This window comes from Scomber scombrus, chromosome 8 (assembly GCF_963691925.1).
Source record: "Scomber scombrus chromosome 8, fScoSco1.1, whole genome shotgun sequence".
NCBI lineage: Eukaryota > Metazoa > Chordata > Actinopteri > Scombriformes > Scombridae > Scomber > Scomber scombrus.
Window position 1 is genome coordinate 13,096,164 of NC_084977.1, and position 13,211 is coordinate 13,109,374.

The 13,211-nt window shown below is 38.2% G+C and overlaps 1 protein-coding gene across 1 annotated transcript; it reads left to right on the top strand.

Moving 5' to 3' along the window:
* The first annotated feature begins 2,544 nt into the window (after positions 1-2,544).
* mutyh (mutY DNA glycosylase) lies at positions 2,545-13,023 on the top strand. Its single transcript, XM_062424262.1, has 26 exons — positions 2,545-2,750; positions 4,241-4,309; positions 4,401-4,567; positions 4,753-4,949; positions 5,148-5,232; positions 5,430-5,546; positions 5,771-5,843; positions 5,980-6,109; positions 6,524-6,601; positions 6,696-6,777; positions 6,882-6,890; positions 7,462-7,710; positions 8,581-8,711; positions 9,213-9,252; positions 9,353-9,426; positions 9,540-9,581; positions 9,670-9,741; positions 9,923-10,036; positions 10,192-10,289; positions 10,945-11,089; positions 11,324-11,411; positions 11,497-11,679; positions 11,879-12,024; positions 12,129-12,278; positions 12,746-12,796; positions 12,877-13,023. The coding sequence occupies exons 1-26, from the start codon at positions 2,545-2,547 to the stop codon at positions 13,021-13,023; spliced, it is 2,943 nt and encodes a 980-aa protein (XP_062280246.1).
* Positions 13,024-13,211: the final 188 nt, after the last annotated feature.

The window sequence follows — 13,211 nt, forward strand, 5'->3', positions numbered from 1 at the left end:
CGGTTACATAACATTAAGTGACCAAATAAATAGCTTGGGAAGTTGAAAAGACAAAGATAATCTAATTAGACTTTTTAGAAGTACAGATTTACAAGATGCTGACATGTTGTAGCTGATTCATGAATTGGTTAAATTGAATAGATTAAATTAAATTAGGGGTGATACTTTGGTCCTATAACACCCACTGTCCTACTTCATCGTGTTTTCTGGTAGGCTAGTAGACAAAACAGTACATAACAAAACTATACACTGTTAAGTTATCTGTGTGCCACGACCCCTGACTCAGCTGGCTTTTCAAAGTATCTGTCTGGCTCTCTATCTATTCTAGCTCTAAATAACTGTATATTAAAAATATGATCATATATTTTAATATGTATACAGACTAATGGAATGGATACAGTTTCTCTTTCGTTTTTTTTTTACAAATATAATTGATCCATTGTCCAGCCACAGTTCAAAAACATTCAGTGATTTGTGTGCATGTGTGAGAAAAAGAGAGGATGAATAATCGTCTGCAATATTATAAGGATTTTCAAACTAATGTATTTGATTTTGACTATACGCTAGTTCTGTATGTAATTGACTTGATATGACTATAACCCCTTTCATGGGCCCCATGAAAGAATATCACACTGGACCACACCAATCCTGCACAATTGTTGCAACCACATCTCCAGAACCCAATCAACCCATTCAAAGCTTTAAATAACTCCACCTTTGCAGGCTTGCAGCTGTAGTCCAATACTTACTGTATGAAATTTGCTCAAGCAATGAAATATAACACTTTGCAGACATGCATGTCACATTCAACATACAGTGGAATTCACTATTTGATGCAAGACTGATACAGGCGTGTCCAAACTATTCCAGAAAAGGCCATGTGGCTGCAGGCTTTCATTCCAACCAACCAGGCTAAAGGCCATATTTTACAGTCTAAATGCTAATTTAATAGTAACATTTTTGAATGGAAAATGATCTTAACATTGATGAATAACTTAAAATGAATATAACTTGAATAAACACTCTTCAATTAAAAAAACTCAACATATATAATATATAACAAATCAAAGAACATAATCACCATGCCGCCACTACCAACTAAATATATTATCAATTCTCATCACTGACAAAGATTTAATCTTTTTTTCTTCTTCTTCATAATAGTAATACAAAATATTTTCCCTTAGATCCCCTGCAATTAGGCCAACTAGCATGTCATTCAAGACATTGCTGCTCAACTCCCCCTTCATTTGGAAGGCGGATGGGGTAAAAGGGCTGCTGGGCCTTGTAAACAGCTATACTATTGTACTGGTTTGACTATGGACCGTTGCTATACCCAGCCTGAGTCTCGAGAGATTTGTAAAATGTGATCTTGACACATGCTGTTGTTGTTGTCCTCCTGGTTGACTCCTGACATTCACGTGAATAAACGTTAAATTGAACATTCAATATGATATTTAATGAAACAACAGGCCTGAAGCTGTATCTGTAAGGCCTGGCACAACAGAGAGAGGCAGGAACAACAATCAAATATGACTAGCTTGCTAAAAGTTTGCCTACATTGATTAAATGTCAGCTAAAAGCATAAAGAAATGTAAACACTCATAATTTAGTTTATTAATTAACTAATGTTAGGGGAGCAGAACTTGCCTCTTTCATCAATTCCCTAGTCATAAAATCAAAAGAAAGTCTACTAGATTTAGGAACCAATCCATTAGTGAATTTCCACCACTCACAAACTACACCTACAAACTGTCATCTTTTCTTTCTCTTTTGTCTTTCTTTTTGTTTAAACCAGGTTTTTCTTTGGGAAACTGAGGCCTGACAATCCACTGGCTCCCCTCAGTTGTAGGTGACTGTTAGCATGTACTGTTCCTGCCTGGTTTGGGGGCAGGATCAAACCATTTCAAGAAAATATGGGGGCTGGGGCACTACAGTGGCTCTCAGGATGTTTATTTTTTGCCAAAAAGAAGAAAAGAAAAGGAAACCGTCAGCTTTATTAGTATATTGTAAATTCAATATTCTACGGTGGACAGGTCAAAAATCTAATATTGAAAGAAAAAAAAAGTTTTTAGGACCCTTGCCAGCCACAAACCCTTTATCTTCCTAACTTCGTCCTAACGGCGCCCCCTGTCAGCGCAAACAGGTTGCTCAATGTTTGGAGCTAGATTAAGTTATTACATTTTGGAGATTTCTCCATAGACTGTATATAAGAAAGGATTTCTCATTATTATTTGATGCTTTGGTAATATTATGTCTCCCACATTCACACCAATAAAGCATATTTTATTCAATTGCTTGTGGGGCGTTGCTAGGCGACCGTTACCTAGCTGCCCTAAACTAACACCACACCATAGACTGTATATAAGAAACCACACGGAGGAACAAATCAAGCCCATGACAACATGATAATGTAGCTAATTTAGACAGATAAAATAGTTTTTCGTTCGTAGGGAAGCTACAGCCAGACTCTGCCTAGCTCTAGTTCTTTTAATAAACTTTATAACGTTATCTTTCGTTCTGCAACGTGAAAAAACAAGGACGATGTCACCACATGAAGAACAAGCTAACATCGACAAAGTGCTTAGTTTTCTTCGAGAGTGGGACCGCGGTGACAGCAAGGTCCGCAGCCACATGTTGAACAGCTTTCTGACTCAAAACACCGGGAAGACGTTTTATGAGCTGGAGCTGCAGTTTGCACAGGTTTCCAGTCTCTTTCTGGCTCGACTCACTACATGGGTGAGACTCACGTATCCTTTCCTCAGCAATGGGTTGGGCTCATGCACACAATTATTCATTTTCCATTTAGATCATAACTCCTTTCAATGTTATCCTATCAACAATTTTTTTAAATTATTATTCAACCTTATCTTTGAACCTTATGGACTAAATGAAACACAGGATTTGAGGTTTTTTTCCTGTGATATGAAAATATTAACTTCTCTCTCCACAGATAATTGAGATATATTTTTAGGTTGAGATTAGCCACTAGGTCCCCTATCAGTCAGGTTATATGAACCGCGGCATTTAATGATGCCACCGGATGAAGCCGTGCAGTTACAATAACGCTCACTGTATGTATCACGTTGCCAAGGGAACCTATAGCCTATCAGTGATCAGAATCTAGTTTGTATTGATTTGCAGGTTGTTGTTGCACTGACTGAACTACTGAATGTGTCTGTAGTGTTCTCTGGACATTTGTCCTTCAATAAAATCACAGAAGATTAAAAGTTCACTAAATTATTGATCAGTCTGACGAAATGTGCTATAATTCCTTTAAACCATTATGTTATCACTTTGATGATCTTTATGCTTGTTCCTGATTTGCTGAAGTCCGGTTTACACTGCTATATTACAGCTAATAGAACCCTGATTAGAAAATTGCGCAATCCTTTATTACCACAGATAATATCTGATCAATAAAAATCATTCCACTTTGATTTGCCAAATACTAAAGTGATTTCATAGGACAGTGTCAGAGCTTGAGCATAATGTTTAAATCAGCTGCATCAAGTTTAAAGTTTCAGAGCTCTACAATGTGAAGCTGTCACCAGAAATACGGGATGCATTGAGAGTGCACCAAGCACCCAGGAATGATATTAATATTATTAATTAGTATTTTGTGCGCACGTTATACCTATTTCGTGGCCACGAAATAAGTAGGCTATAACGTGCGCACGAATTAGTATCTCGTGGCCACGAATTAGTATTTCGTGCGCACGTTATAGCTATATTGTGGCCACAATTAAATTTTTTTTTCCTTTACCATGATCCTTTACGGGCTCCGTAGAAAAATGTAATTTTGAGTAAAATTATTGTCAGGTTTTTTGAAAGTATGTTCACCTTTGACAAAAACGTTGAAACAATGTTGAAAAATGAAGACTGTCACTGTAATGTGACATGTAATTTTGCTTAGTGAACGTGAAAAAGCTACAGGCTATTATGTTGTTCATCCCTAATAAAGTCACAGTAAAGTCATTTCTTGGTGTGGTGGTTATTTAGATTTTCACATAAGATGTAACTGACCAGCACCCGATTGAAAATACTGGCTGTTCATGGGGAGTTCTGTTCACAATTGTTTTTTCTACTCATTTCCATGTATTATACTGCATACATGTTACTATATTGTGGCTGTAATCAAACTTTACATAAATACATGTACAACAAAAGAAACGTCCTAGTTACTGTAGTGAGTAAGCCTGTTTCCTCCTGAGATCCCTTCCTTCACTAAAATATTAAGGTATATGTTTGGGACATTCTTGGGACCCCAACTGAAAGCAATCAGGATTTTTCTTTCTGCATCAAGCCAGTGAGTGAGATAAAATCATATATAACCACCTATAAGCCTAGACTCACTATGAAGTTCAGTATCAGTGACCCACCTTTCTGATGTTCCACAGTGATCAGTACCTGATGGAGTTCCTGGAGGATGGAGGTGTTCTCACTCTCCTGGACATATTGAACCATCCTCAGAGCAAAGAGGAGGACAAAACAGAAGCCCTATGTCTTCTGCTCACTGTTTCAAATGCTGGACGCAAGTACAAAGAGATTATCTGTGAAAGCCATGGTAAATTTGATAAAGAATCAGATAAACTTCTTAAAAAAAAACTAAAAAAACACAGTTAGACAATCAGATTACTGAATCTGTGTCTTCCATTTAACATTTGCATCAATACAATTTGTTTAGCATTGCAGGAGCTTTAGTAGTAGTATAATCGCTTTGCCCTCTTTATTTTTTTTACACTCTTGCAGGTGTGAAAGCCATTGCAGAGTGCCTGATCAAATCAAACATAGATGACACCCAAGAGACAGCTTGGGCCCTGCTAGAGTCCTTGTCCCATGGAAACCCAAAATACCAAAACCAAGTCTACAAAGGCCTGATCGCCCTCATGGCTTGTAGCTCTCCTAAGGCCCAGCAGCTGGTCCTGCACACTTTACGGACCGTGCAGGTTAAGCCAATGAATGCACACAAAGACCATGCATTTGCACTCACGCACTTGCAAACACTGAACCTTATCTTTTCAAGAATAGTTTTATTAAGCCTGTGTTCTAAAAAACAGATATTGTTTTGTAATGATAGCCTAGCAAAACATGTCTTTAATTATGAGAAGAAAAACAATAAATCTCTTATCATTCTCTCTCACCAGTCCAAAATGAAGACAGCCCATCACAGCATTGTAGGACCTCTGCTGAATATGCTCAGGTCCATGCACCTGGAGGTTCAGCATGAAGGTAAACACACCTGCAGGCAGAGCAGATATTTAAAACCTGATGGCAGTAAACTTTTGCTTTGACTCATAAATTGTGTTTTTGTGCTCAGTGTGTTTTTCGTATTAAAACTCTGAAATTACAGATAAAGTTACAGATAAAGCACTTGCTTTTGGAAAAATTGCTATCCTGTATTTTTACCTTGTGCATCTCTCTGGCAGCTATTAATCTAATTTTAGATCTGATGAATTTTGATGTAAGGCCGATGCTGCTCAGTGGCCTGGTGGCTCTGCTGAGACCTACTAAGGAAGACGTACAGCAGCACCAGATCACAGAAGGTGACACTTTGCTGTTTGATGTCCGTTGTTTTTGTAACGACTTTTACTAACGACTGATGTAGCAACCCAATTAGTGACAATTAATGGTGTCTATTTCAATAATGCCTGAAGCAGAGGTGTACATTTTTTACATTAACACAAGTACTTCAATTTATATGATAGCTTTTTTTCAGTAAGCCCTAGCTAACTTTTACATGCTGACGTGTCATGTAAAATCCCACCAGCGGCTGAGAGCAACAAAATGACTGGTTCTCTGTCTGTGTTTGTGCAACAAGCTGCAGCAGCAAAAGCTATACGGTATGGTCCTACATATAGCTTACACATTGTGAACATATTACCCAGACAATTTATGTTGCCAGTAAACTACTAATGACTTTAATTGTCTGTATCTCTGTTTGCACTGTAATATTTTATAATGTTTATTGTGTTGAAGGTTGTTGGCTGAAGAAAGTAAAGAGGTTTCTCATGAGCTTCTCTCTATTGGAATGATCCAGCATCTTCTGTGCATTGTGGGCAACAGAGAACACATTGATGCTCAAATACAAGCCAGTCTGGCCTTGAAGGTACACATACTGTATGGTTTCATATACTTTTACACATGCTTGTATTCCAAGGACAATACATTGCGCCCTGTAATTTATACACACTGTTGAAGAATCTCTCATGAGTGTGCAAAAGTCAAAACACAAATAACTTACACTGTGTGGACTGCTCACCCACCTTCTTCATGTAATCTTTTCCTAAAAAACTCTGATAGGTTTATAAGAGAATGATGTGTCAGTATCCAGGAAATAGCTCAGCAGTGGGAGCACAGATATAAATAGAGCAGATTTCTTGTTGTGTAAACATGTTGTAGGTTTTATCACTGTTGTAGGTTTGTCCAATGTAGTACTATATCACTTAATGCAAACCTTCATACACAACACATAAGCACACTTCCATGCTAACCATTAATGTCTGCCTTCATCTCTGCCCAGCACTTTGTTCAGTCGTTTCCAGTTATTGAGGAACATGTGCATAGAGTCATGGGCAGTACACTGTATGAAGCCTTCATGGTAAGATGTAATAACTTGCTAAGTACTGTGATCGTAGTGGTCAGTGTGGAAGTTGTTGGAAGGAGATACTCATTCAAACACCTTCTCTCTGCAGAACAAAGCCGAGGCGTTGTACATGAATATAGATGAAACACAAGCAGCGATCCTGCTGTCAGAAGAGATTAAAATAACTGAAGGTAATGATTTATAGTTAGTTTATCTCTTCTTATACTGTTTGGTCTTTATTTCCTGTGTAAGTGAGAATGACTGAATGTTTTTCTTGTCAATCTTTGTTTTTCAGTTTTGGATGGTAACAACTCTGAAGGCTGACAAGAAAAATAATTTATAAGAATAATCATTTTAATGATGCAGATGTTTCAAATAAAAACAAATGGTGGGAATGATGCGTTTGTGTTATTATTAACCTATGCTGTTTACCTGTTTGATTTAATAATTTGTGAAATTATGACAGAAAGTTTGGAGTTTGGATTTCAAATATGTTTTTATCTATGATCCGTTTTAATACAGGATCACCATAAATGGATATTCCTTTGCTGACAATATATTTTCATATGATAAAAGCAGACTTTACTTTTTTACTGCAAGTTTTACAATTTTTACACAAAATAATCATGATGGGTTTTTTTTTATGTTCCATGTTTACACATTTATAAATGCTAATTTACATATGGGTATTTAAGATATGAATGTAAATATATCCTGTAATCTAGGAAAATGTGAAACAACTTGAACACTGTAAACAGACGAAACAGACGCTATAATAAAAACTCTGCATTATTATTTTGACCCTCCCACCCATAGACATAGTAAAGTCATCTTTATTGTGTCTATGCTCCCACCGGAGATGACGCCACGCGCAGTCCTCTGCTTCCTCGTATCTGATTGGACGAAGAGTGACTGGGAGTTTCTAACGTGGCGGGAGCCAAAATCAACCCATGAGATAAACAAGACTGCTGTGCGAAGAGAAAATGTATTAGAAAGTTGCTTCATGTGGAATTTGACTATGAGCAGGTTAGGTTCAGTGATGCAAAAAGGCAAGAGAGCCAGTCTGGAAATGGCAGAAACTGTAAAAGCAAAGCGAAAGAAGTCAAAGTCAACCGTGAAAGAAGGTAATGCAACACATGAATGTTATTTAACGTAGTATTTAAGACTCCGTTTGCTGCTTCACGCATCATTAGAGGGACAGACCTTATATAACCCTGCTCGGTGTATAATGCATAAATAACCACGCAGTATACAGTTGTGAAGATAATGCCACATTTCTTTAGAATGTATTGCAAAGTTGTTCTTTTCACAGGCTCAGAATTTATAATTCAAAACTCCATCTAGAAAATCTAAGCTTTAATCTGTGGGGTCCCCTGTAGATATGTGTGTGTGTGTGTGTGTGTGTGTGTGTGTGTGTAAAAATTCTTGTACTATTAAAAAAAAAAAAAAAAACGTTAAATTACATCTCCTTCGCCCTCACTGTCAAATACAGAATCTAAGAATATGCAAATATTGCTCATGTCAAAAGTACCTGTTGGACATAAGATGTTTCCTCCTTCACAGTAAAGTCCATTGTCAATGTTTGTGCTCTGAAGGCTTCAAGTTTTCTCATCACACCTTTGTTAGTTGTATACTGGTGAGAGATTAGCCTGCAAACTAGATGTGATGATAAGATTCCTATTCGTAGGTTCATGCCTTGAACTCAGATTTGTGATGTGCTCATGGTTTTGGTGAGTGCAAACATAACTAAATGTGTACTGTTTCCAATACATTGGTGTTATTGACAGTGGCCTAGCTCCCCCAAGTGGCAGGAGGTTTATCAAACAGTATTAATAAAAAATTGCTCCTACACTTTATATTTTATTGAAATAATATCCATGTTTCCTCCATCATAAAACAACATTAAAAACTTCACATCACAGTCACAAACTGCAATTTTGCTTTTAAAAGGTTTGTTTAGATTGAATGAGAATAGTGTTTTTATGGTTCTTCAGAGAAAACCCTGAACGCTGCTTCACCCTCCACGTACCACACTTTCTCTGATCCTGCTAATGTGGTGCTGCTGAGGTCTCAGCTCCTGAACTGGTACAACAGAGACAAGAGAGAGCTGCCATGGAGGACTCTGGTAAAAACAATGGCTTTTTTTTTTTTATACACAATGTCTTTATTATACATGAGTGTAAGTACAATGTTTAAGTGATTTTGGCTCAAATCATGGTTACTGTTACATACTGTAAATGCAGTGAACAAATAGAAACTCTCTTTTTATATTTTAACAAGGATATTCTCATGATCCTGTCAGAGCCGTGTCTCACATAATTTATTGGTCACACTAAAATTACACCAACATGTCTTTTAAAAGTCCTTGTACAGAAAAAATGCTTTTTTTGTCAAATTCTCTGTGCAAATTATTTTTATTACTTCATTTTATGAGTTTATTCATTACTTATTCATTTATATTAGGGTGGCTTTGTCAAATGTCATTTGTCTTGCAAATAAACCTCGAGATTATATTGCCTAGACTTAAATAATTTTTCCCATTAAGAAATGTAGAAAAAAAGCCTCTATTTACTACGTACAGCAGTAATTCAGTATGACTGAGTGACTTCCTGTATTTCTCTGACAGGCCATGACAGAGCCAGACCTCAACATCAGGACTTATGCAGGTAAGAAAAAATATTCGTTACATATTTACATAAAACTGCAGCTGACACCTTTTTATGTTACAAGTTTAATGTGTTGTTTTTTTCATTTTTTTTTTAATAGTGTGGGTTTCAGAAATCATGCTGCAGCAGACCCAGGTTGCCACAGTAAAAGGCTACTACAACAAATGGATGAAGGTAGGCCAACTTTGAGGAATTTACTACATTGAAATACTTATATTATACCAATATTAAATATAGCAACAGTAATTGAATGCACTCTTTTACTTTCTATCTCTACTCTGTTCAAGCGGTGGCCCACAGTGCAGGATCTTGCAGCTGCAACATTAGAGGTAAATAAATAACAAAAAGCAGTAAAGATGATGGTGATTTTGAAATGCTATCGAATTCAAATTAAATTTATTGATCTAATTTGAGTAGGAGGTGAATCAGATGTGGGCGGGCCTCGGCTACTATTCACGAGGAAAAAGACTGCACGAAGGAGCTCAAAAGGTCTGTGTTATACTTTGTGACTCTAGTCCATCTACATCAAACACCAGATCAAATGCTGCCTTCTTCATTTGCTCAGTGCCTCAGTGGTTGTATTTTCACTTGTATGTTTGTTTTATTTATAATGTATGTTTTAGACAGAGCAGTGCTCAGTGTTAAAAGTGTTGTTCCTGTTCTGTTTCAGGTGGTGTCAGAGCTTAAAGGACAGATGCCTTGCACAATTGACAGCCTGCTGAAACAGCTACCTGGAGTGGGACGCTACACTGCTTCAGCTATAGGCTCTATTGCATTGGGCCAGGTCAGTTATCACACACACACACATCTGCAGACATGCCCATCCGCACCAGAGCTATACAGTATGTGTTTTCTTTGAGCCAGAGCTGACTTTAAGGCTACTCAATAGCTATGCTGCCTCATTTTTGACTGACGACTGAAATGATCCATGTTGCCTAGGTTACGGGAGCAGTGGATGGCAATGTGATTCGGGTGCTTTGTCGCCTGAGGGCCATCGGAGCTGACAGCACGAGTCCTGCAGTAACAGAAGCACTTTGGTGAGATTAAATTCCAAACTAATCTCATTATTGCACTTGAATCTTGACTTTGACGGACAATACAAAAAAAAGTGTACTTTCAGTTAAAAAAGATTGACACTCTTTCAGTTTGCACCTCTAATTGTTGGATTATGCCCTAAATGCTGCAGTCCACTCTCACTTTTCTTTTCCATCTCTTGTTTTAATTGTTCCAATTCAAGTCCAGGTACTCTTTCTGAACTTTAAAATCAGCTAATTTATGTGCTCAAGGCACTGAAAAATAAAGAATGAAATATAATTGTCACTCTTTGTAAACCATATCAATGTAGTTAAGAAGTTTCATTTAATACTACTTCATAAATGTTCCAGAGATACTGTCAATGTGCAGTGATACATTGCACCTTTGTTAGTTGTTGTTTTTTTTTTTCAAAGATCTGTTTATTGGAATGGAGATTGCATGTCCAGTGTAGTCAGTACAAGTGTCCCAAAAAGGATGTCCATACATCCATACATATACATATACATATATGATTTTCACCCTTTTAAAGCCATGATAGCAAAAAGTAATGAACATTGATTTGAAACTATATTACTAAACAATCTGAAAGAAAAAAAACAAGCAGAAAAAGAAAAACAGAATTGTGGCTTTTATAAATGTTTACCTCATCTATTTCAGGAGTCTGGCTAATGCACTAGTTGATCCTGAGAGACCAGGGGACTTCAACCAGGCCATGATGGAGCTCGGGGCTCGAGTCTGCACCCCAAAAGGACCCCTGTGCAGCCAGTGTCCCATACAGACTCACTGCCACTCATATTGCAAGGTAGAAACTAGTGTTAGCCAGCATGAGTGACTTATGGTTGATGGTTTGCAACTTTTATTGTGAACACAGAAGAAACCAGAGCTAACATGGACCATTCATGTCTTAGACCACAGTGGAAAGGTTATGCTTATACTGTGTGTGTGTGTGTGTGTGTGTGTGTGTGTGTGTGTGTGTGTGTGTGTGTGTGTGTGTGTGTGTGTGTGTGTGTGTGTGTCTGTGTCTGTGTGTGTGCAGGTTCATGACAGACAAAAGAAAAACTCCAAGAAACTCTTTGCAAAGCTTGACAGGAAGACGACAGCCCTGCCTGATATAGAAGACTGTAGTAAGTGTCCATCTTCCTTTGCTCTCTGCCAGACTTTCATCTAGTCATGATGTTAAAGTACTTTTCTCTCTCTCCTCTCCCTCAGTGAACAGTGAAACATGTCCATTGTGTCCGTCGGAGCCCTGGGACGATGAGTTGGGTGTTCAGAACTTCCCCAGAAAGCCAGCGAAGAAGCCGCCCCGAGTGGAGCGAACTCTGACCTGTGTGGTGATCAGACCTGGAGAGGAGGGAGAGGACATGTACCTGCTCACACAGAGACCAAACAAGGGTCAGTGCCTGCAGTGTTGGGACATCGGACACTGGTGTCGAATCTGTTTGTGGTCGCCAACACCAAAATCATGTCTCAGCTGCTTAACAAAATCACACAAAAACATTCTGTTAAATTTTCGCAGTAGTTTTCATTTAACTTTCAGCAGTGCGCATTTTTAAAGAAAGAAACAAAGACAAACAATTTTTTGTATTGGCAGGTTTGCTGGCAGGCTTGTGGGAGTTTCCAAGTCTTCTGCTGGAGGGAGAGAACTCGGAGATTAAACAGAAGAAGGCACTATGTGCTAAGATCAGAGGGATACTGGGAACCCATTTGACTGAAGGCCTCTTCCAGTATGTGGGAGAGGTAACCTAGATCTACCACCTATCATGCACACCTTTTATATGCAAATAAACTCTTTCTAGAGCTGTTTAACAACCTTCTTACAGATCCTGATCATTTGTCTGCAGGTGGTGCATATCTTCTCTCACATCCACCAGACATACGTGGTTCACATTGTGTGTTTGAAGGACGGTGACTCACAAACACAGACTGAAAATGCACAGTGGCTCTCCAGATCTGCTCTGCAGGAAGCTGCTGTGTCCACAGGAGTGAAAAAGGTTTTATAATGTTGTTGTGTTGGTGTGGGTGTGTGCGTGTGTGTGTGCGTGTGCGTGTGTGTGTGTGTGTGTGTGTGTGTGTGTGTGTGTGTGTGTGTGTGCGTGTGCGTGTGCATGTGAAGCCCTGCTGTGTAATTGAGGTTAGTAGTACCTGCAGAGTGCACTTGATTATGACTGAATGAAAACATGGTTTTTCAACAACAGTCTATGTCCCCAAATGCACTTCTGGTGCCCCAACAAGAGACACTTCTTAGGGCAAAAACATTAATTAAAATAGGAAGTAATGTGAAATATTAACTATAAAAATAAAAAGACATCCTCTGGTTGTCACGCTTAATAAATTGGATCTCAGAGAATGTGGAGTGCAGTTGCAGCTGGTCATTTAAGTTTATTTTGACCACATTTTGTTCATGTGTTGTCTCTGTGAACAATATAAGAATGAGATCAACATGTCAAATCTCTTGCAGATTGTGAAGCTCTGTGATTCTCTGGACAGCCAAAAGAAACAGGCCTCTAAGGTAAGTGTTTTATATATTCATATAATCCTTGACAAATGACGGATTTGACCTTGGATTTTGTTTCTGCTCTTCCTTCTAAGGATGGAAAAAGGCAAAAGCACACTGGGCCAAAGAACGAGAAGAGGCAACAGAACTCAAAAAAGCCCAAACTGAGTGCAGCGAACGGCAGTAGCAGGCAGCTTTCCCTCAGCTCCTTCTTCAAGACAGTGAAAGAAGAATCTTGTTAAAGTCTGACATGGTGCATTTCCTTACATATGCACCTTTTTGTCAAAAGTGTCACTGCTATGCTGTCACATTTAAATATTGTGGTTTTATGGTCTCATCAATGAATACATGAAGTCCAACCAGTTATTGTAAATTGACAGTTTTAACAGTGAACCTCTGTGACACAGAGTACAGAGTGTGATACAGTGTT

What these genes read in the sequence shown, in the direction of transcription:
- mutyh (XM_062424262.1), top strand. Translation starts at nt 2,545, where the DNA reads ATGTCACCACATGAAGAACAAGCTAACATCGACAAAGTGCTTAGTTTT. An exon ending in TGCACGAAGGAGCTCAAAAG is followed by an intron (nt 9,742 to 9,922) that starts GTCTGTGTTATA and finishes GTTCTGTTTCAG; the next exon opens with GTGGTGTCAGAGCTTAAAGG. An exon ending in GCTCTATTGCATTGGGCCAG is followed by an intron (nt 10,037 to 10,191) that starts GTCAGTTATCAC and finishes CATGTTGCCTAG; the next exon opens with GTTACGGGAGCAGTGGATGG.